Below are 25,475 nucleotides of genomic sequence, written 5' to 3'. Positions count from 1 at the left end.
CCATTTGCTTGTGGTATATCTAAGTACTTGTAACTGTCCTCTATGTCTGCTATTGTTCCTTCTGGGAGTGAGACCCCTTCTGTGCGGATGTCCTTCCCTCTCCTATATATTAATCACCCAAAATATTTGAAGCATTTGATTAAGCATTGTTAATCTTTATTGCATTTCTTTAAAAAAATGGAAAATGTTGGATAATGACTCGTCAACTTTGAGTACTGGTTGTTGACTTTGTCAATATATAGCGAACTACCAGGCAGAAACTTTGAGTAAAACTGGTTTCTAGTTCAGTATCCCACATTTCCTCTTGCAGGCCAGTTCTGCATTTGTAAAGCAGAGGCCAAAAATGCATTGAAAATGAGATTTTGTTTCACTTTCCCCCTTCTCTTGTGCTTTAAAAAGTGCAGTTTTGAGCCATTTGTATCATTTAGGACAGTTAGAATTAACTGTCCTAAATAATACAAATTATTTAGGACAGTCCTTGGATACATGCTAAAATTAATCACATGCAATAATAAATGTATATCATCAATCAGAATTGGATCATCTGGACCGTTATAGTTCCTTGTGGGTTCCCCCAGTTCTGACACAGAGCATTTTAGTAGCAAAGACTGATGAAAAAAGGAAACAACAATGTGTAAAAAGCAACTTTGCTGGTGAGTATGACTATCCAGCAAGAAAACATTTATTGAGCTTAAGTCTTACCTTTGTACATCTCAGTTTGTGATTATTTTGGCAAAAGTGCTTGATGACAAAAATCCTCAAATACAAGTAGATGCAGTAAGAAAAACTGAGTTGCTTAAGATTTTTTTATGGACTGAACAATACTTGATCAAAATGTTATATTGTATTAAGAGTTTTGGAAGACAGCTGAAGTCTTTTCTTCACTGATAAATGATTAATCTGTTCAAACTGGTTTACTCTTTATGGCTTCCATCCAGTTTCTTGAACAAGACCTAACTTCTGCCAGTCTGCATTGAGCCTCTCCTGCTGCATGTTCCCTGAGTCCCATGTAAGTCCACCTTAGATCTGCAAACAAAAGATTATAATCACACTTTCAGTATTCTGTCCTGAGAACCTTTAAGTTGTTCTGTTCAAAAACATGCAACTATAAGAGCCAAACTCCAACACCTCCCTTCTAAATAACCCTGCAGAACAAAGCAGCGCTATTCCCACAGGTCTCTTGTAGCAATGTATACAGGGGCTTTGTAGACCTTAAAATTGGTTACAGCTGGAATCATTTTTTAAACCATGCATAAATATCATAACAAACCAAAACTCAGTGTTGTATAAAGTACTGAAATCTCGGAGTCAAGTAAAAGTATAAGTACCGCTCCAAAATATGACTTTGGTAAAAGTAAGTCACTGATTGAAACGTTACTTGAGTTAAAGTATTAAAGTACCTGAAATGTCTTGTACTTAAATATGGAAATTACTGTAAAAATGGATGTACTCAAGTAATGTAATGAAAAGTACAAGTAAAAAGTAAAACAAGGCAAATGCAGTTTGAATGACATTTTTATATTGTGGTAAACTTGTCAAATACACTTAAAATAATGTACAGAACCAAGTGCAGGCAAAATGAAACCTGCTAATAGATAAACCTGCAGGCATCATTTAGTTGTGGTTTACCTAAACCACAAGGTTAACTTAACCTGCTTTAGGTTAACTTAACCTGCTTTACAACCGAAATAGCTTCTTAGTAAACCCTCCAGGACAGAAAATACAAAGTTTTTGTAAGCCTTAAGTTTTCCCTTTAAGTAAGGTCAGTGTTGAAAATGAGAAAAATAACTAGTCAGTACAGAAAATGCGGCCAACATGAAGAAAAAAACCCATTATGATTACTCTACTTCACAAACTATAGGTGAACACAACTGGTCATTATGCAAAAGAAAAAGAATTGGGAGGGAAATGCAGCTTATTTGGCATCAGAAGAGGGAGAGCTTTTTTGTTAACTTGGTGTTTAATGGGAGAAATGAAACAGACCTCCATGAAGCTGACACCCCACCTACTCAAATAAACCAGCAAATACTCTGATTGGTTAGTGCTCCGTTTGTGCTCCGTTTGTGCCGTTAAAATTTTCGTTTGTGCAGCTTTGGTTTCCGAGATATTAAAAATTATTTTTAGGCCATCCAAAATATATACTTTTTAAGATTACAATTACTGAAAATATTGAGTATGACTACTTCATACTCAATATTTTGTGTCATGAATTTTGTGTCAGTTGGTCACAAGGCAAGAAATCTATTTCCATTAGTTTCTCAGGAGAGTTTGGATGTAAAATTTGTTGACTCTCCCTGAGTGAACCTCCGAGCGCTGGAGGAAGGGAGTCCTAGAGAACGACTGGCCGAAATTAGCGTTCATGAATCTGATCAACCTCGAGCTAGACGCCGCTCACACCGGATATTGGAATAGCCAAAATCCAAATTGAAAACAACTTTGCTGCGTTTGTTTTAACGGCACAAACGGAGCACTAACGAACCAGCCCACTTTGGAGCAAAATGGGGGGATGGTTACTCTGGATGGCCTAAAAAAATCATTTTAATATCTCGGAAACCAAAGCTGCAAACGAACATTTTAACGGCACAAACCTACACAAACGGAGCACTGACCAATCAGACTGTTTGCTGGACTTTTGACGTAGGTAGGGAGGTGCAAAACCTGTGCATCCTATTGGTGGAGATGAACAAGCCCAGGCAAGTCGGCTACCGACTTTGTTGCAGTCAATCAGTAGGTGGGATCAAAACATTTGCGTTTCTCTCTTGCTTTTTTGTAACGAGTAACTAAACCACACATTGAAAATGTATTGGAGTAAAAGTATGCAATGAAGTTCGGAAATGTAGTGAAGTAAAAGTGAAAGTTATCAAAAATCTTCTTACTCGAGGAAAGTATGAAGTACTCCAAAATATACTTAAGTAAAGTAGTGAAGTTTTACTTCGTTACTATACAACACTGCCAAAACTGAACTAATAATTAAATTTTTCAGGATTGGGAAGCTACAGTGGTATGCTGCTAATGTTTGTGCTAGCGCATAAAAGGACAGGAATACAAGAAAAAGGACCGGACTACACGGGAAATCAAAATACAGCTCAAGGAGGATTTGAACAAGTGGGAATTTAAATATTTTAGTGAGCATGTTTTGCTCTTACCTGTTATGAGTCATGTGACTCTTGACAAGGTGCCCAGCAGCCAGAGCACTCAGCAGTGAGAGCTCTCCAGCCAGCACTGTAGCACATACAATCCTGGCCAGCTGGCAGGCATTCTCCCCTGGGTACTGCTGACTTGCACCCTGGACTCCCAGCATCTGAACAAATACATGCACATGTTATTTTTCTTTATCTGTGTAGAAACTGTCTATCGACTTCCATTCATTTGTATTGCCTAACCCCAACTAAATTGAACCATTACCAGTATATACTGAACCCTAAACTTTACAGAAACTCAATTCCATGCAGCTTGCATGGAGCAATCTAAAGAGAGGAACCAGAAAGGCTAAAAGAGATTACAAGAGGAGGTTGGAGGAGCACCCAGAAAATCAGGCACGTGCATTTATGTGCATGCATCCTGTTTTTTGTTTTCTGTATTAGTGCTGCATAAGTTTTGTCCTGTTATTGTTATTTTTGTATACATTTTCAAAATATCTAATAAACATAATATAAAAAAACAAAACAAAAAAACTCCCCCTCAGGATAAGAAATAATTCCTCACTTGAACTTGTGAAACTTTAAAGGTAACCCATTCGAACAGTGTGTTTATGGAGCTACAGGAATCCTGTTAAAATTAGGCTGGTGTTTGACTGGCTGGGCTGACAGCTGGAGAGTTGTAAATACAGTAATCTGTAATTACTGTTCCATATTTTAATAAACTGATCCAGTTCAGTGCAACTGTCAGGCCTAACAAAACCAGCTGTACTTGGTTAAACTCTATAGAGGAAACAATGATATTCAGGCATGTTGTTTGCTAACTCAGCTTTACTATGAGTTAGTGAAACAGGTTTACGTGTCTGCATGTGTGTTTCAGTGTGTGTGCACATGTTTGTGTGTGTGTGTTTTAGTGTAGGCCTGTGGGTGTGCATGTGAATGTGTACATACCTTGAGGCAGGCTTGTTGAGGGGGCAGGTTAGTGCCTCCTCCCACAGTGCCCACCTCTATAGAGGGCATAGTGCAGCTGATGTACAGGTCCTTCCCTGTTGGTCCTGATGGCTCCATGAGAGTAATGCAGTTACTGCTGGTCACTGACTGGGCCGGATCCTGGTAAACACACATGGAGAGACATGTTTAATGCTAAAGTGTAATAAAATAAAGGAATAAACATGATTAAAAAGAACCTCCTTACCTGCCCACAGGCTATGTAGATGGCAGCCACCAAGTTGGCAGCGTGTGCATTAAATCCACCAATGCTGCCTGCCATGGCTGAGCCAACCAGGTTTTTACTGATGTTGACTTCTATCAAGGCCTCAGTTGTAGTCTTCAAAACCTGAGGAATGGGAAAAACAGGAAAATCAATTGTGAGACAACCACCAATGGTGATCTCTGTGTGTTGGAGATCACCATTCATATGTTAATAGAGAGATGTTTCTCCCTACTGGCATCATATGCTTCCTCTGGATGGGGAATTCATCTAAATTCATCTTAGATATGTTTTATCATAACATGGTCAACTAAATTTGAGTGTACTGTATGATACATCCAGGGTCCCTGGAAGGAACTGCCAAAGGCGTTGCCTGCTTTGTCCAGATGACAGTGGGTTTGTTGAAACAGGTGTATGATGGCGTCATCAACTCCAACTATGTTGGCGATAAGCAAACTGCAGGAGTCTTGATATGACCTTGTCTTCTTACTCAGATGGGCCAACAGGAATCGCTACAGGACATATTGTGGGATGTCAGGGCAAGGCCTACAGTCGTTGATGACTGATGGATGAGTTTTCTTTGGTACCAGAACCAGGCAGGATGTCTTCTTCAACCCTGACCACACATCTCTGACATTATTCTTCAGCGGTTTATTCTCCAGCCTCTTCCTGTACTTCTCTTTGTTGTCTCTAATCTTGACTTTGAACTGTTTCTGAATACTCCTCAATATGTTCCCTTGAGACTCTTTTCGTACTTGTTTAAAAGTTCCTTTATGTCACTGGTGATCCAGGGGTTGTTATCCAGGAAGCATCTCACTGTTCTGGTGGGGATGGTGCCATCCACACAGAAGTTAATATAGTCCACAGGTGCCAAACTCCAGTCCTCAAGGGCCGGTTTCCTGCAGTGTTTAGATGTACCACAGATACAAAACTCTGGAATGAAATGGCTTAATTACCTCCTCCTTGTGTAGATCAGTTCTCCACAGCCTTGCTAGTGACCTAATTATTCTATTCAGCTGTGGTGCAGCAGAGTCACACCTAAAAGTTGCAGGACACCGGCCCTTGAGGACTGGAGTTTGACACCCCTGATATAGTCAGTCACACACTCAGTCATGGCACTGATGTCATCTCCATGTGGCTGGCAGAGAGTAGTTCAATCAGTTATTTTAAACAAGCCCTGAGGGCCTCTTCTGCTTCCTGTGACCATTTCCTAACAGTTATCTTCCTAACAGGCAGCCTCTTAACTAGGGGTTTGTATTCAGAGCGGAGAAAAACATGATTACGGTTCGATTTTCTCAGAGGAGGTTTTGCATTCTTGACATCAATGTAAAGCAAATCCAAAAACTTGTTTTCCTGGGTGGAGCAGCTGACAAAATGGTGAAACATTGGCAGCATAGAAGAGAGTAAGGCGTGATTAAAATCACCAGAAATTGGTGACGCATTATCGGCAACAGTTCAGGGTGACATTTAAACAACTGCCAAAATAACACTGGTGAACTCTCTTGGTAAATAATATGGTCGGAAACTTACTTGCAAGAGTTCAATGTCTAGTCTACAGAGATGACACTTCACAGTAACATGTCCTGGATAACACCATCTGTTGTTCAGAAACACTGCTAATCCACCTCCGTTTTTCCTGCGGCTCTTTAAATCTGTCTGCTCGAATAGTCAGTCTTTTTTTATTCTTAATGTCTTCTAATTCAAGTCAAAAATAGAATGTAGTGCAACTGCTGGTGTCTTCTCACCTCACCTTCTCCCCTTCACAATAAAAGTATACATTCAGGTATGAAATATGTACTTTGTATCCGCCTGAACATGTGAAACATCACAAGTACATAAAATAAAACACACACAAACAACAGCAACAAACAAATCAATTTAAATTCCTAACGGTAATGACTAGTTAGTTTAATAAGTCGGCCATCACGGTTTCTCTTCACAGGAACAGGGGTTGAAATTGAAAGAGACTTTCCAGATCAACTGTGACCAAACTGTCCACCTGAGGAGGACAAACTAGCTATAAGGGGAGAACCCGGAAATGAAGGTAAAGAAACTGGCGGACGACCACGGCAAGATGGCTGAGCCAACTTAACTGGGTCCCCCAGGTAACACATGAGCTGGCTTGAAACTGTCCACCGAAATACTCTACTGATAACCCCCCAACTCCATCAAAAAAAATCCTCTCCTAAACATGGAATGTACCATTGTAAGGAGGCTGAAGTGGTGAGTGTTAGCGCGGAAATACTTTTTATGGAGTTGTTTTTGCGGAAAGATTGTTGGCGTCAGAAAGGTAGACCTGACCTGACTTTCTTGCTTAAAAATCACAAAAGTTGGACCAAAACACGGGTTGGGAAGTAAGCTGTTTAGATAGATAAGAACAACAATTGTGATTAATTGGCTTATTTGGCAGTTCTGATGTGGAGCAGATGTTCAGATCAAGAGGTCATTAATGTTCCAGAGAAACTCCAACACACACTCAGTCAATGGGCAGCCAAGAATCTTGACGCAAAATTCTATTTGGAATTGGTCAAAACTCGCCCCTTACACTTTAATGTCATTGGGAAGCTATAAAAAGAGCCTGTTGACAAAGAACGGAGAGATTTTGAGATTTTTGGGGATTTTGGGGAACAGACTTTGGAAATGATGTTTTTGTATTGATGCATCCGTGGTAGATGTGTTAATAAATCTCCCAACCCGTTGTGGCTGGCAGTAAAGGATTTGTCTCTGAGTTTTATTTATTTATCCATATATTTGAGAGTTTTGCACCTTTTGATTCTCCAATATGAGCGGTGTGAGTCATGGCAGATAACTACATACTCAACAGAAATCGGGTCCTTTGGCACAAACACCTGTGGATGACAGTGATGTCCTGCCAACTGGGCAAAAGATCTAGATTCCCCATTTAGAACTGTTCTCCCCTGGGAATCAACCGAACCCGCCAAACCCTAAAGAAATTACCTTGGTGCCCAAAAGCTGGCCCAGGACCAACTCAGCTGAATAAATCTGCAGGTCTTCTTTTGGAGCTGAAAGCAGGCCCAACAAAACCCAAAGCAGGTGATCTATCCAGCTATTATCCACCAACGAGGCCCACAATGCAGGCTTCATTGTGCAAAGGGACCTTTCACAAAGGTCATTGGCCTGCGGATGGTAGGCAGCAATACGGTGGAGTTTAATCCCAAGGTTGTCTGCCACTGCAATACACAACTCTGAAGTGAACTGAAGACGTCTGTCGGAGGTCAAGTCCAATGGCACACCAAACCAGGACACACAGGAGTGGTTGATGACAGCAGAACTGCCTCCGGCCACCGAATAGTTCTGCCCAATATCGTCAGGAGATAGGTAAAACCTCTGGAAGGTGGAAGAGGCCCCACTTTTTATCACAAAGCTTTACCTAAAGGTCAGGGTCCATCCAAAATTTTATATGTATTTTGTCTGACATGGCCCTGTGGTGGGAAAAGTAGGGTAAGGAAAAAAATAACCCTATATAAGTGTATGTAGTATTGTATAACACCATGCTACTAAAACTATGGAAATAATTTACTGAACTGTATGCTCGTGATGCGAAGACAGCATAATAAAATGGGAAAGCAAAGAAGAACCTTAATAGCTGTTTGGTATAAAGAGATAGCAGCACTTGTAGGCCTGACTCTTCTTACCTCTTGGACCACCTTTGCAGAGATGGTAGCTTCACAGACAGCAGACTTGCCCCTCCCTTCGATCCAGTTGATAGCAGCAGGTTTCTTGTCTGTACAGTAGTTCCCACTGACTGCCACTACCTGCAGCTCCGGAAAGTGCTGCTGCAGCCTGCTTAGAGCCTTTTCTGTGCCCTGCAGACAATCAAGTTTTCTTTAAAAAAAAAAAAGGTTGCTTACCGTGTCAAACACTGCATTCACATAAAGTGATAAGTACAGTTGATATGTTGAAAACTATTTTCTCATGGTTACCTTAGAGATCATATTCATTCCCATAGCATCTCCTGTCCTGCACTGGAAACGTATGTAAAGATTTCTCCCAGCCAGTCCAACCAACAATTTTTGTAGCCGTGCAAATCTGCCAATAAATGCCAAAATCATAAATTATTTGTAGAAGTCAAGAAGAAGTGATTACTAGTATTGGCCCCTAAGCACAGCTTATGTAGTGAGTCTGTACAGCTACACCAAGCGGTTTACCTGCTGCTGTTGTCAAAAGCCTCCGTGATGTCCTGAAAGCCATCTGGACTCTCTAGCCAGGCCTTCACCTCAGCAGCCTTGCAGGCAGATGGAAGTCTGACCACAGGACCACGAGTCATGCCATCGGCCAGGATACAGCTGCTGGCTCCTCCAGACAGCTAAAGCAAGGAGACAAAAAGGATTAAACAGATATATTCAGAAATATAAATGTCTAAATGTTTAAAAAGAAAGGTAAAAACAAAGGTGAAGTGGTACACTTTTTCAGGCAGCACAGGGGAGCAACGGCAAAAATTCTCACTTTGATAGGAAGTGAGACAACTGGCAATAAACACAACTTCAGAGGGGACAGACGAACGACAAGGATACAAGAGGGAAACACAGACACAGGTTGGGTTAAATATAGGCCTGTCACGATAATAGATTTTGCTGGGCGATTAATTGTCTCAAAAAATTATTGCGATAAACGATAATATTGTTTGAAGACCTTTTTACACTGATTTAATAGAAATGACGTAATAATACGTCATCGCACGAGGACTCAACATTTCATATGAAAACCTTCACCTTCTTGAATGGAAATTTCATGGAGCTAAATGTAACAACAACTCAGACACTTACAGCAATTGCACGACAGCCTCGGTTAGTGCTTGCAACTAAGCAGCCTTCTGTAGTTGCCATGGGAATTTGGAACTGTTTTCCATCCAGATGTAGCGGTCCTGCAACTCCAACCGGTACTGGGATGTAACCAATCACATTCTCACAGCAGGTACCCATAACCTACAAAATACATCTTTGTTAAAGACACAGGTTCGTGTGGATGTAGAGTTTCTTGTACAGCTTTCAATGTCACCTTGGAGTAGTCGTAGTTAATATATGGAAGGGAGGAGAGTGCAGAAGGACAAGAAAGCTTGGCAGAGATCATCTGTCTTCGTATCGACACTCCTCTCTCTGGTTTCTCCATCAAAGTCTCCAGTTTGTATGCTGGGATGTGTTTGGAGGTTACCAGCAGCATCACCTCTGCATCACTTAAATGATACGGACCTTGCTGCAGAAACACAATCAGACTTTTCAACGTTTTAGGAGCTGGTGGTTATTATTGAAGTCTGAACAGTTGTTGCTCCACCCAGAGGTCATTCCAACTATTTACACTTTAAAGGCTCAGGCCTATTTCATAACACTTATTTCATATTTGACCAATTAACTCTGTATTTACTGGTTATACCCTCATTGATTTGATAGATCTGATTGTGTCTATGATGCTAAAATGTAGGTGAGGTTATACATATGAATGTAATGGTAAGAATCATAAGAAAGCAAGTGCACCCTCTTTTAAATATGCAGACGTGATCCTAATAAATGTGTTTTTACCAGGTTCTCATACGTTTTCACTCTAACCTTGTATGTGTACAAGGTTAGAACTAAAAAATAATATCCAAATTTAAATTATAAAACATTTAATAATGTGACTTGTGAATTGTTAAAGGGGCATTATAGGATTTCTTCTCTATGTTTTACCTCAGGGTTGTTAAAGATAGACACACATTCATCCAGTCCTCTGGGATTCTGCAGCAGACTGGACTCAGTGTTGTCATACTTCATCTCCCCATTTTCTTCCCCAATGACAAACAAGCTCTTTGACTGACAGTCAGTGGTGGTGGCAGGAAATGGCCGAATAACTTCATCTAGGAGACAAGTTGGAATAAGACACAGTGCTATACAAAGCTGTTCCATGATCGTCAGTGAGGGCAGACACACCTCTTTCTTCCCTGCAAGGGGCTGCAGGTGGTGAAAATCTGGGTGCAGAAAGCTCCCTCATGCAGCAGGTCTTGTTGTATTGCTGGTTTGGGCTGGTGATGGGGTTCCTAAGAGACAGTGTAGACTCCATCTCCACTTGCTCAAAGAAGATGTACTTGACAGCCAACAGCAGAGCTAAGGCCAGACAGATCACTTGCTCTATGTCCATGGTTATCATTCTGTAAACAAGACAAACAGGCAGTCAGGTTCATGACTGACTGCAGGCTGGTATTCTTCTTGCTGTTAATTTTTCTTCGCTTTGGTCATAACGTAATTCTGAGTGATGGTCAAAATAATATTTATTTAACAAACTGAATTATTTGGTGAATTGGAGATTTTCTGCAACAATAACTCAAAACATTCAATATATTTAAAGGTTCATTATTATGACTAGGATAAGCTAGGATAAGTCTGTGGGTTATACAAAACATGTTCATTACATTTAATACACAAAGTCATTCTCCAATATTGAGATTTCACCCAATCAGTTTGAGCTCTTGAAAGACTGTGATGGGCTACAACATAATTATGCCAGTGAACTGCTAATGGCCACACCCTTCTAGCTCAGCATTTACATAAGCACATCAAACACGTAAAAATGGCTACAAACAGACATACAGTGGTACAATCATTTCTATCACCTGAAGAACATTTCCAGGATTAGAGGACTAAAGTCTCAGCATTAGAGAAACTCATCCATGTATTTATCTTTATTCGCATTGATTACTGCAGCAGCGTCTTCACAGGTCTGCCTAAAAGAAAATCAATCATCAGCTTCAGCTGATCCAGAACTCTGCGGCTGCCGTTCTGACTAAAACCAGGAAGATAAAGCATATCACCCCAGTTTGAAAATCCTTACACTGACTCCCAGTAGCTTAGAGAATAAACTCTAAAACTCTAAAATACTGTTAGTTCATAAAGCACTGAACAGCTTAGCACAACAATACACTGAAGATCGGCTGTTGCTGAGGTGGTTCTGGCTCTGTTCTGCATCCCCAAAACCAAACAAGCAGAAGTAGTAATCAGCTTCTGCGCACCAGACAAACGTCCAGGAAACTAAAACAGCCGAAAAACTGAGTTTCTTTAAATGAAGGCTAAAAACCCACCTGTTTAGAGTTGCTTTTGAAACATAATCAATTAATTGTTAAACAATCTGATGTGTAACAATGGCATTTGACAAAACATAATGTTTCAATTCCTGACTGTCTGTTCTATGACTTTGTATTTTTGTGCTTTTATGATGTAAAGCACTTTGCTGAAATGTGCTAGCTACACAGATAAACTTGAAATAATACATCTTCAACCCAGAAGCAGAAGAAGTGGAGCCAGGGTGCAGCCAGACATTGTGCTGCAGTAAATCTACAGAGACTCATCTCTGTGGAGAAACATGTTAGTTTTGAATTGTATTGTCCATCTTGCTGAACACTTACACCTCCCACCAGTGCACAGTTATGAGAAACACCAATGGAAAGTGGTGTCAAAGTCACAGCAAAGCTGTTTTGGTTCTTCTAAATGGAATTACATTCAAAAAGACTGGAAACAGGTCTGCGCTGTGGTGGCGTAGGGGTTAGTGCCAGTGGCGCAGCCAGAGGGGGGGCCGGGGTGGCACTTGCCACCCCCAACAGACCCCTGGCCACCCCTACTGCCACCCCACTGGAAATGGTCATTTTAAAATATAATAACTTATGAGATCGGCAAAGATTTGCCAGGAAAACTGTAATTTCTGACTGTCCCTGAAGGCAGCTCGATGACCGATGGTGTTCATTGGTTAAACTGACATGTTGGTTCCTGCTTGATCCAAAACACATCAACGGCTTTAGAGTTACACCGTCAGGAGTTCTGCAGGTATTTCCAACATTTTACCGCTCAGCAGTAACCGCTGTTACCTTCCTAATGAGAGGCGGCTCTTGTCATACATTTCTAAAAGAAACAAAATGGTTGTGCACCGCTGCATAGTGCCTGGTTTATTATATTAGCCATGCTAGTGCTGGTAGATCGTGTTTTAGACAGATTCTTTTAACATATGTTTTAGTGACATGCTGCCCTCTAATGTTTTATATCTCCCAGCTCTTGCTTGAAATGTGTGGTAAGAATATGAGAAAAACCATTAAGTTTTATAATGACTGAAATTATAACCTAACTAGTTATATTAATTAATTTTAATTAATGCATTTTTAATTTAGTATTTTAGCTAGCTACAGAAAACTAAAAACTATAGTTTAAATAATAGTTAAAATAGTGTCTCTGCCAAACAGTCATAGAGTCTAAATACCAGGCTCTTATTTTGTGTAGAGCCCAAATGAAGAGAAAAGGGAAGATCACCCAGTTCTTCTTAAAGAGGCAAAAACCAGGGCCAGACCAGGACCAGACAGAACCCTGCAGCAGTGACCAGGACCAGACAGAACCCTGCAGCAGTGACCAGGACCAGACAGAACCCTGCAGCAGTGACCAGGACCAGACAGAACCCTGCAGCAGGGACCAACCTGGAGAATCCAGCCAGGAGACTCCAGGCCCAAGTGGATCACCAGCGGTTAGAGGCTGACAGAGAGTTATTAAGTTGTAAAATCCAATAAGCCTGATTCTAAAGGTTAGCATGATGCTTTTTGCATTTTTTATTGTGTCTGTTTATGCATTTCCAATTAAGTTCCAGAGAGAGATGAGGGTGATAGAGATTCAGTCAGACTCTGGGGAGGAAGACAGTGAAGCAGAAGGAAATGGCACTGACTGCCCCCACCCAGCACAACCTATTGCACACCAGAAGCACCAGTTTATTTATTTATTGTTGAGAATTTGTTTTTGGTCATATTCTGGGCTCTGAGTTTACATTTACATGTTCACTGTCCATAGTGCCGTTTAACGTCTTGTTTGGTCATGGCAAATCTTAGTTAAATAAACCATTTTAATTTGAGTGTGTGAGAAAATATTTGTTTCCTTTCGTTCATCATTTGTATATGGACCCTCTGATAAAGCCTTGCTCACCCTTTGGCCACCCCTTGAAAAAAAGTCTAGCTCCGCCACTGGTTAGTGCAATCCACATTTGGAGGCCATTAGTCCTCGACGCGGCCATTGCGGATTCCGGACTTGATGATATTTGCCATGTCTTCCCCCCTCTCCTTACCCCTTTCCTGTCAGCCTACTGTCATACAAGGGACAGTAGAGCCTGCAAAAAGCCCCCTGGAGGGGAAAAAAAAGAGACTGGAAACAAGTCAGATTCAGGACTATGTATGGAAGTGGCTCAACTCTAACTCCAAAAAATCATATACGGGTCAGTTCTGAGTGTTAACTTTTATTCCAAAAAGTCTGGCCTGGGCATTTGGTAAAGACATCCTGGTAATGGGTGAGAGTTAAAGCAAATGCATGTCATGCTTTCTGCACACACTGAAAAACACAAAAACAATTATTTAAAGAAAAGTGCTTAGATGAGTCCTACCTGCTGAGGTAGAAGTGCCACAGTGGCATTTCTGGCTCAATTTTTCTGGGAGATAACTGATCGAGTTCCATGCCAAGTTGTGCATTACTCCCTGTTGTATTTGAGGACAATGGTTTGGAAATCCATCGGCTGTGGGCATGAACCATCACAAGTCCAAGAGACTGCACATAGAGGAACCAGTAATGATGCACACACCCTTACAAAATAAATACATAGGGAGGATTTTCTTTGCATGCCATTACCATGATCATTTTGACTCTCTGAGTTACAGGATTGGGTTTGTTGTCCTCCTCCTCCATCACTCTGGAGAAGTCACTTAGCTGCCAGATCGGGTGACCTTCCTGACTCTCACGTGACAACTGGAGCAAATATATATATTAAAAAAATCTACATGATGAAAAAAAGTTTTATTAGTACACCTATCTATGGGAGCTCAAAAAGGGGGTTTTACCTCAAGGACCAGAGAGACACAGGCAGGGAAGAAAGTCATAAACACAAAATAGTTGGCTAAAACAGACATGCATCCAAAGCCACACATGATTTCCAACTGTTTCACACCTTAAAGACACAAGAAAAATATTTCAGCAGTCATAATTCACATACAAAGGAACCATGGTGCAAAAACATACATCCACAAAGTATTTTAAGCATACACTTTCATTACTTCTTTTTTGTCAATGACAACATATATTGTATGTGCAGCTGAGTTAAAACTTTAGGAAATATTACAAGACCAAGGTAGTATCTGGAGTATTCTAATAAAATTAACAAGATATAATTAAAAAAGGTGAATTTTTTTTCAAATGAAGCAGGATTTTTTCACTTCCTGTTTCATTTACTTCTCTTATTAAGGTTTTTTAATTTAACCTTTAAGCAGGATAAAATTGCATTGAGATTAAAAGCCTCTTTTTCAAGAGAGTCCTGGATAAGATGCAGCAGCAAATAAATACGTAGTGTAAAACAGAAGCCCCAGTGTAGAGACTTGCAATCTATTCTATCATTGAAAGAATGTTGGATTTTTTATTTATGACAGTTGAAGTGTGGCCAAGTTGAAATAAAGTTTCCTAATCCAACTATCAGCTCTTGCTAATGTACAACTATGTATATACAGTTCAATCTTTATTTTAGTAATCCATAATGACAAATAGCTGAGTTGTATGATGTGTTAGGTGTGGAGGGGGTACAAAACCCTAATCTCACCTTTGACGCTGAAATACCTAAACTGGATGATTTGTTCGACTCTGATGTCCTAATCTGACATCATTTAGCTCCTGAAATTATTCATACCTCAGTGGTGAACATCTGAATTGTTCACAAACGTCCACAAAAATAGCCTGTGTAGAGTTTACATTTTAAAAGTGGACAGCAAATAACAAACTGATCAAAACTCAAAATTAAATCCTTGGTTGTAATCTATGTTTCTGATAATGATGATAATGATTATCTAAATAGCAAGAGATGTTAATTCAACACTGATTAAGATCAAAATGGTTGAAATTATGGTTAAGATTGACAGTGGATCAACCATTAAACAATCATCCAATTCTAGCCAGTTTAATTGATGTTGAAAAGATGACATAGAATCAGTGTTGATTCATGGTTGAATTTCCATGACTGAAATGCCAACTCCAGTGTTTTTCATCCTGGTCCTCAAGACGGCAGGGTTGGAAAACCCCCTGGTGCTGAAAACATTCCACTAATTCAGCACACGTGATTTCAATTGATGATTAACGGGGTTTTGCTGAATTGCTATCATCTGAATAGAATGTGTTGTCCTCAGGTCACAGTCCCCTGAGGACAAGGGTTGGTTCTCAGGTCACACTGTTAAATCAACATATGCTGTTTGTTGCACCCCACCTGTTCCCTCTCTTCCTCTTCCCCTCTTTAACTTCTGGGTGGGAGAATTTTATTACTAGGCAGGGGTTTACCACGCTTTAAATTAAGCAATGTTTGTTGAGAACAGTGGGTTGAGATTCCTTTCTTTACATTTTCTTACTTGTCTGTAAAATTATTGCAGCCTGTTGGTGTGCAATGTGTAAACATAAAAATATCTGCAAGTCACTACAAGTAGTGGACCGGTCCACTTCTCCCTTATTAATCAGTGGTATGTCCCACCTACACAGCGCCTTTGCTGCTGGCTTGTTTGCAGTCTGCTTCTGTATTGAATTCTACTCTGAGCCCTCTTGCAGTAAGTTTGGTGATATTACTTTTACTGAAAAATAACTGCATTGTTTTGTGTCTATGCTGCAGCTTGATAAGTAAGTATGTGATTATAAATGTCAACAAATTCACAAATAAATATTCTGTATATTTTCAATGTCAAGCCTCAACGTGGATTCAATATTTCTGCTGAACCATATTTCAACATTGATTCATTCATACTTTGCTACCTGGGCAGGCACTTCTCTCTTTAAAAGCAATTTTTCTGCTCTTTTCAATTATACCGGTTTTATTGGCTCACTTTACATTTTTTGCAACATCAGAACAGAAGGAAGTAGTACCTGACATGGTTCCTACTCCAATGAGTAAGCACTCAACCAGAGCATCTAGAGTGAAGGTAGGTCCAGTACAGCCATGCCAGTTCCAATGTTTTCCCTTACTTCATCCTGAGAAAGTATAGAGAGAAAAAGCATAGCAATTTTATAAAGAATGCTTCAACAAGTTGCAAAAAATGTCTTTTCTCACCTGAGAACTGGAGCTTAAGGCAAACTTGGCAAGGGTGCAGGCCTTGGAAAGGTCAATGAGAAGTAAGAAGAAGGGCAGTGCCTCGCTGTAGAACAAGGAACATGTTAGAGCTTAATGCACAACAAGCTGATAACATGATATATTTCGGGCAATCTTACTTGAGGCCAGTGAGCTCCTTATCAAAAAAGTGAATAACAACTGTGCTGAACACAAAGCTGGAGAAAATGGTAAAAAGACCAGCAATTCCTGGAAGAAAATGCATAAACAAAGAAATACAGTTGAAAACAGTTACATTTTACATGCTTCCAGTATCCTGCAAATATGCTGGTGTGGAAACAATATCTCACCTAGAATGTATTTGGATCCCAGTTGTCTTAAGCTCTGGAACTGAAAATATATGTAGACAATGGCTATACAACGAGTGATGGTCAGGATGATGATGTCACTGCTTAGAATTTCCTGTAAGCAACAAGGTCACAGGAGATATTAAAAAATATACAATCAAAACTTGTTCAAAACTCTTCAAAACTTTTACGATAAGGTAAGTTTACTTGTATGACACATTTTCAGCAACAAGGCAGTTCAAAGTCCTTTACATGAATTGGAAGAAAATACAAACCAAAAGAAAGATTAAAAGATAAAAAGTATAAAACCACATATTGGTTCCCCATGTTTAATAAGAATAAGAAGTAAATAATTTATAAGCTGGTAGGAGTTTCTCTGGATTCTTGCTCTGATAAACTAAATGTTGGTTTTCCATGTTTGATTCTTGCTCTGGGTTGTTAAGTAGATTGCACTTTCAAAGTTTCTTTTAAATTTGTGAACTAAGAGGAGTTTCTCTAGGTCTTGCACTGATAAAAAAGTAGGAAGCTAAATGTTGATCTAATGTAATGAATACTCCACAATTTCTAAAATAATAAACTAAATGGGTTTCTGTTTCAAATGTTGGTCTAAAGTAATAAATACCGTATTTTTCAGACTATAAGCCGCTACTTTTGCACCCATGCTTTGAACCATGCGGCTTAAAGCCCAGTGAAACTTTTCTGTGGATTTTTCTTCAACCACCAGGGATCATTAGCAGGAAATGAATCATTGCAAGTCAAAATTGGAAATCAAAGACAAAAGGGCTGAATGAAGATGTCGAGGTCGAGTGGAGGTGGACGAGGACTGATGACAGAGTCTGAAGGAGCAGGAGACAGGTTTGTGTTGTGTTGTTTTTGGTGATTGGCATAAACCTGAGTGTGACTGGACTGGGATGACAACCAAGGAAGATGGGGTGGTGATGATGATGATGATGATGGATTTGATGAATGGATACCGGTAGGTAAATGAAGAGGAAGAGGTAAGAAAAAAATTTCAAAAGATGATAGAGTGGTAGCCAAAATAGTAAGAGAAGCTTAGAAGAGTTTAGTTCAGATGAAGAAAACAGAGTGGTTTGCAGGAAAGTGATAAATGAGTAATTTAAGGTAATACTTAAATTCAGGAGGGGAGATGTGAACATAAATCTAAGTCTGATAGCAGTTTCTAGAAAAATAAAAAGAAACTAGGGGAGGTGGAATTTGTAAAAATCTTGTGAGATGGAAACATGTTGATCAAATGTAAATCTGAAGAACAAAAAAATAAAAGTATGCAGATTGATAATTGCAAAACGGTTGTGAGTGAAAGAAAAATTGTTGGAGAAAACAGTATATCACGTGGTGTAATCACTGGTATTCCACTCGAGGAAGATTTAGAAAAACTCAAAAGAAATATACATGGTGGGGAAGTGCGGAGATTGAAAAGGTTGTTAAAATTTGTGGATGGGGAAAAATAGAGTGTCTTTTGGTACTTCTGGAGTTTCAAGGTGATGTTCTTCAAGGTGAAAATTGGTTTCATGAGTTTTTATGTTACACTTATATCCCTCCTCCTTTGCGCTGTTACAAATGCCAAAGGTTTGGTTTCATTGCATCAGTGTGTGAAAGGAAGCAAAGATGTGCTAAATGATATGATGAATCGATACGATGAATGTGGACTGGAGGTGCAGTTGAAATGTTGTAACTGTGGTGGAAAGCATAATGTAGCATATGGAGGTTGTGAAGCAAGGATAAAGGCAGCAGAAATACAACAGCCGAAAATAGTTAAAAACATTACTTATGCAGAGGCAGCAAAAGTGTTCAAGAAAAAAGAACAGTTCAGAAAAATCAACAAGTGTCTTCTAATCCAAGTCCAGGTCCCAGTCAAAGAACAAGGTCAGGAATGGAAATCACAATGGATAAATTAATTTTATTCATTGTTATCACAACAATTGTTATTGTTGTGATAACAATTGATAATGGAGAAGGAACAAGGATTAATATTAGAAATGGAAATGAATCAGCATTAGATTTAACTTTAGTTTTAGAGAATTTTGCTAGAATTAGTAATTGAAAATATTAAGGGAATCAACTAGAGGAAGTGATCATCATCCTATTCTTATTGAAATTGGTCTAGAAATGGGAAAAATTGGTCATGAAAACATAGAAAGATGTATATTTGGAAATGTTGATTGGGAAAAATATAAAATAATAAGTGATGAAGAAATGCAAAAAGTTAATATAGATTTGGATGTTGAAAATGTAAATTTTTCTATTGGTGAAACCATTTTAGGTGCTACACGTGATCCAAAAGAAAACAGGAAAACATAAGAAGAAAATCGTACCATGGTGAACAAAGAAATGTGATGTTGCAATTAAATCTCGAAATAAAACTTTTAGTTTTAAACGAAATCAGAATTTTCAGAAATTTATTGAATATAAAAGGTTACAAGCTCTTCTTAAAAGAACTGTGAAAAATGCAAAAAAAGGTTTATTGGGGAAACTTTTGTGATTAGATAGGGAAACAAAAATTTCAAAAGTTTGGGGAATGATAAAGTGAATGAATGGAATTAGAAGTGAATATGGATATCCAGTTCTAAAAGATGAAAATGTTATTGCTATGACTGAAGAAGAGAAGGCAAATATGTTGGTTAAAAATTTGATCAAGTTTATTATTGTAATAATTTAAGTACAGAAGAAAAACAGGGAAGAGTTTGTACAATTAATGAAAATGTTAATTTATTAGAAGAAAATGTAAGATGTAATGACTTATTAAAGAGTCATTTTTCTTTATTTGTATTAAATAGTGCTTTAAGAAAATCTAAAAATTAATCTTTTAATATGGTTAATAAGCTTAGTAATTTAGCTGAGAAGGTTATATTGGAATTTTATAATAAGATATGGAAAGTGGGGTTTTTAACTTTTGGCATGGAAAGAATCAATCATAGTTCCAATCTTAAAGCCAGTTAAAGAGCGGTCAAATCCAGCTTTAACTTCACACTTATGCAAAATAATGGAGAGAATGATAAATGAAAGATTGAGCTGCTTTGTTGAGAAGAAGGGATATTTATCAAAATGTCAAAGTGAATTTAGAAACGGTAGAACCACTATGGATCCTATTCCATGTTTAGAACATGAAATAAGAAAAGGGCAAGTTAATAAGGAGAGTGTGGTGGCTGTGTGAGGATTTGGGTTCTCTGTGTTAATTTTGATTTGGGTTCTCTGTGTTAATTTTGAGTTTTCTGTTGTCTCTGCATCTCTGTGTTGTCGTGTCTTCCCTTGATTATTCCCATGTGTGTCTTGTTTCCATGATTACCGTCAGTGCATTTAACCCTACATGTGTTCTTGTTCCTCATCAGGTCCTTGTCTTGTCTATTCTGTTTTTTGATGTTGCAATGTGTCCATTCGTCTCCCCAGTTGCTACCAACGTTGAACCCCGTCTTCCGCTCAGGCCTGCTGCCTGGCAGTTTGGATTATTTGTGATTATCATCATTAAACTTTCATCTCTCACTTCTACCTGGGTCTACTGCGTTTTTCTCACCACTACATCCACACCTCATGACAGAAGGAGTCGACCAAACTGTATGGTGAGGAACGCTAAAAGAAATATACATTCAACATGAACACACCTCGTTGGTACAAATTAAAGAGAACAATCAAGGACTTCATAGAAATGATGGCTGAGCCATATTTCGTGTACAGGCATCTCTTTGTGCTGGAGACTGGTCCGATCACCTCTGTTTTCTGGAGCTGCAGCGGGAAGCACAGTGGGTACGCCAGACAGCCTTTGCCGTCATGGCTGGTGACAATCTGTGTCCTAAGCCGGACTTCCACCAGCTCTCCTCCAGCATCTCTGGGACCAGCACCCTCCTCATCCTGCATCTCCGGGGCCGGTGCTGGCCACAGTTCCAGCTCGTGCGCCCACCAAACCTTCTGTCACCGCTGCAGCGATTTTTACGCACCTTGCCACTGCTAGGTGCGTAAGGCCCCAGCACCTGCATCTTCGGAGCCGGCCCCACCTCCGGCCCAAGCTCCGTTATCTCCAGGACCAGCCACACCTCTCGCCGCCGCTACAACCCCTCCGCGGCCAGAGCCCACTGCAACGTCCACTGCAAGCCATCCACGGCCAACGTCCATGTCCTTCCCAGTTAGTAGGTTTACTGACCCAGTAAGCAGGTCTTCCACCCCAGTTAGAGGGTGTCTTCCCAGTGTCTCTTTAGAGCAGTTCCTTAGTGCCCCCTTTGAGCCTCCTAGTGACCCCTGCAAATCTTCTACTGCCTCTTCCAGTGTTCTCTCATCACCTCCAAGAGCTCCTCCCAAGTCCCGGTGTCCTGGTGGCCCCAGAGACTCCTCGCTGCCTCCTGGCGTCTGGCCCAACACCGGCGACATCCACCGGGCCTCCCCCATGGTTCCCGCCTTCAGCGCCGCAGAGGTCCGCCGAACCTTCTCTGGGGGTTCCGCCTCCTGCCCGCTGGACGTTTTACCCATGAGTCTCACCTTCAGCGCTGCAGACGCCCAGCGGACTTTCCCCGTGGGTTCCATTTTCTGCGCTGCAGACGCCCACTGCGTGTCTGCAGTTGTGTCTGCAGTTGGTTGTTTTCTGTTTGTTTTGGACTCTTGCCCCCCATCCAGCGCCCCTCCGCCCACCCACCCTTGTTGTATTTTTGGGGCATCTTGGAGCCTCCCTTAAGACTTAGACTTAAGACTTTATTGATCCCTTGGGAAGACTCCCTCAGGAAATTAAAGTTACCAGCAGCTTGCAGGCAAAAAAGTGGCACACAGTAAGCATACGCAAAAGGATACAATAAAATAAAATAAAATACAAAGGTACACAGTGAATGTAATGAGAATGTAAATACAAAACAAAGAATATAAATACAACACAAGAGAAAATATAGGAATTGGCGGATAGATTGACCAGTGATATGGTATTGCACTATATAGTTTTGCCTGATAAATATGGAGTTCACATTTGTAGAAAACTACTCCTTCCTTCTGTCCTGTGTCACCCGCCCCCCCAATGAGGAGTTGTACCGTCATGGTGTGAGTTTTTCTGTGTCTTCTGAGTTTTCGTGTTGTCCTGTCTCCCCTTTGATTACTCCCAGGTGTGTCTCTTTTCCTAATTACCTCCTGTGTATTTAGTGTTACCTGTGTCTCTGAGAGAATGAGAGAAAAAGCATTGAAAGCAATATATACTTGTTTAATAAGGTCAGTATTTGATTATGGCAGTATAGCTTTTGAGTCAGCATCAGAAACACTACTAAAAAAATTTGATAATATTTAGTATCAAGCCTTGAGGTTATGCACAGGGGCCATCAGAACTCCAAGGTCAGCTTTACTAGTAGAAAAGGGAGAGATGCCACTTCATCTTAGAAAAGTACAGTGAAAGACGAATTACTGGTGTCATTTGAAGGGCTACAATGGAAATCATCCATGTCAAGAAATTTTAAAACATTGTTGGGAAAAGGAAAAAGAGAATTTAAATTATTTTGGTTGGGAGAAATAAACTGATATTTGACTTAAATAACAGTCAAACAGTTCTTTCACCAGTTCATCCGACTCTATTTCCTAATAGTGTTGGAGAAAAGGAAAAAAAAAACCTTTCAGATTGATTTCATTACAATCATATTTAGATAATAAGTACTATGGATATGTCCAAATAAACATAAACAGGCAAATTCTGGAGGGTAACTTGTTTCCATCTTAAAGACAACTATGGCTTTGAAGCATTTTTGTTTTCAAGACAACAACCTGGAACATCCAGCTGAAGCTTCACAGAAATGATTTGAAGACAGCAAACCAGAAGTTCTGAAGTGTCCCAGTCAAAGTCCAGAACTTAGTCTGATAGAGTATTGTGATTAGATTTCAAAAGGAGCCAATTCCTATGCAACATGGAACAGTTTTTTACTAAAAAAATAATGGAGGAAAATTGCAGAGTCCAGATATGTAGTCTAGTTGAGACCAATCCAGTCAGACTCCCTGCTGCGATTGAAGCCAAAGGTACATTGACATGATGAACTGTCAATGTCAATGTACATTGACAATATAGTACAATACTGTATTGTCACTGAATACCCCCTTCAATACTAACTTGAAGGGGGTTTTGGAATCACCTATTTTATGTTAATGTTTTTTTTTAATTATCAGTATTTTGTAGAAATCAATTTTCACTTTGATCTAAGACTTCATTGAAATTATCTTTCCTTGCCAAAAAAAAAAAAATTAATGATCATGATTGACTTGTAAAAGCAACAAAAAGAGGAGAATACTATTGATAGATACTGTAAAGTATTCTTATTCTTCCTAGCTTTTACAGTTTTTAATATAACGAGAACAAGGACTGCATAACATTACTACTGTTATATGGCAAAGTCAATAAATCCGATTTTCTTCTCTCAGTCATCTGCCATATACTGTATATCTCTAACTCTCTACCTGACCCTTAGCATTTTGGACACTTTCACCTGTGATATGTGTGACCATCTGCTGCAGGACAACTTGCTCCAACAGTTTGATATTTTTTTGTTGACATGCAATGTATGATTTTAGATACTTGAAAAGTGACAACCAACAAAAGAAAAACTGAGGCGACAACTTTTTTGAGACATATAATCCAGCCCTTGTGAGCACCTTTGAAAGGATTGTTGGTTGTGTTACCTCTTCTGTTTTGGGGCAGTCCAGATTCCAGCCGCAGATCTGATCATTGCCGGTGAACATGTTCATGGACAACATGCAGATGGTGAGGGTGATTGTCCCAACAATCACCTCCCATGGGTGTGAGGCCACCAAGAGGCCGTGGGCGCGAAACAGAGGACTTAGCATGGTGCAATAAAGCTAAGAAATAAAACAGGAAAATATTGAGATGAAATTTGGAAGATGTTGTAGGATAAAAAGATAAAGTGCACATAATTAATTATTAGAATTTCTATTTTGTCCTCATCCAACTTCTCCATATAAAATAAATAAATAATATCCCTAAATATCCCTGTTGATGTGTCCTTTTCAGCATAGAAATCGGGTTTAAATTTTTAGAAAATGTATTGTGATGCCAATTATATGAAAGGCTTTGCAACTTTCTTACTGGCTATTTTTTAATATATAAAAATTACGTTTATGTAATTTGAGTAATTTCAATAAAGTATTGCTGTTAAATATGAGATTGTACACTGTAGCAACTAACTAATGCAGTTTTGTAGGGTAGCAGATTGATAACTGACATTGGATTAGAATAAATGGTAAGAAATGAGGTGTTACCTTCGTCCTGCTGCGGTGGACGCTGCGGTGGACGCTGCGGTGGACTGCTCTCACCCGCTGAGCCTGAACAGAAGAGCTTCAGCAGAGATTCAGCAGCTTTCGGACTCGGAGTCAACAACGATGGAACGATGATACGCTACGACATCATCCGACGCTTTAGCCAATCATATTAGTCACCTGTTTCAGGAGCGCGCTAACCACGCCTTGGTTTCCTAGGAAACAGGGGGTGACGGGGCATGGCCGTATGAAAGACGGATCTCGCCACTGCGTTGACTTACGGAACCAGAACGGAGCAGGTACTTTTTACAGGAAATTGCTATAGTGGCCCGTATATACGACAATATTCTGTTTGGAACAGTTCTGAGAACTAAAGATACAGTAAAAAATAAATAAATAAAAATAAATCAAAGTTAAAACAGAGAATAAAAAAGAGAAGAAAAATAGAATTTACTTTAAGGAAAAAAGGACCTCGCTGCAGAAAACAGTAAGAGGCGGGGACAGACCAATACCATATTTGGAAGTGGGACCACTGCACTCCGGATAGTGGCACAAAAAGTGGGTATGCACTGTATGGAAAGCAGAGGGGCGCTGCACTAGAGGGGGCGCCAAAACGATGTGGGGACATTTTTTCTAGTTGACATTTTATGTATTTAACCGCTGTTTGTGCATGTATGAAATGATCGACATGATCAATAACAGAGGAACGGCACCGATGAGGCGCTCGTCCGCTCCATCTCTCTTCTTGTCGAGTTCTCCTCACCCACAGGTGCCACGGCCCTTCGAGAACGAGCTCAGGCTTGTTTTTTTTTCTTTTAAATTAAAGTCATCATACATAGTGCATTTGACACTATACACAGGTAAAACAAAAAAGTAATTAAATATGACTGAATATAAATAATAAATACAAGCAAGCACATGCAAATATGTTAATCTACAAATACTCTATAAATGAGTGCAAAGAAAACTTGATTTAAGTTACTCAGACATTGAATGACTGCAGGCAGAAACCATTTTCTGTCTCGCTCAACATCTCCCTATAGATTTTCCTGACTTTGGAAGTCTGGCGCTTTAGCTGCCTTCATGTAGCTCATCCAGCTGTTTCTGTTAGGTCTGACTCTAACGGTTTGTTAAATTTCTGGAAAGGTTGGAGTAATTATTTTCTTCTAAAAGTGTTTTCTGAGGGGTCACATTTAATTTGAGACTTATACAGGTTTGTATTGTACACTTCTACTCTATTTATTTCCCTGGGGTCTGCTACGGTTTCACCATTATCATTAAGAATCCAAGTATTCTTTGTCTTGGTTCCAACTCAATAATCTGCCAGCCCAGATTTTTACTTGACTTCCCTCCCTGTTCATAAAATGCTGGTTGATTGTGACTATACTAAAGTCTGCTCTGTCTGCCACTAATTTATTAGATTCAGCTTTTAAAAGTAGCAGCTCTTTTAGACTCCAGGGACTTATT

The 25,475-nt window shown here is 39.7% G+C and overlaps 1 protein-coding gene across 1 annotated transcript; it reads right to left on the bottom strand.

The window, feature by feature from the left end:
* Positions 1–635: 635 nt before the first annotated feature.
* Positions 636–23,592, bottom strand: LOC129355319 (3-hydroxy-3-methylglutaryl-coenzyme A reductase-like). The gene is given in 20 exon segments (XM_055024825.1): positions 636–1,026; positions 3,147–3,301; positions 4,089–4,247; positions 4,333–4,473; positions 8,004–8,174; positions 8,292–8,397; positions 8,517–8,674; positions 9,135–9,293; positions 9,367–9,561; positions 10,032–10,198; positions 10,272–10,489; positions 13,741–13,901; positions 13,983–14,099; positions 14,192–14,298; positions 16,242–16,307; positions 16,310–16,346; positions 16,426–16,510; positions 16,584–16,671; positions 16,773–16,884; positions 23,415–23,592. Coding segments are annotated over 20 exon segments (2,640 nt in total). The 5' UTR covers positions 23,580–23,592; the 3' UTR covers positions 636–953.
* Between the last annotated feature and the right edge of the window lie 1,883 nt (positions 23,593–25,475).

Source organism: Poeciliopsis prolifica, unplaced genomic scaffold, assembly GCF_027474105.1.
Source record: "Poeciliopsis prolifica strain line A6 unplaced genomic scaffold, Auburn_PproV2 SCAFFOLD130, whole genome shotgun sequence".
Lineage (NCBI taxonomy): Eukaryota > Metazoa > Chordata > Actinopteri > Cyprinodontiformes > Poeciliidae > Poeciliopsis > Poeciliopsis prolifica.
This window is presented reverse-complemented; position numbering and strand designations above follow the sequence as displayed.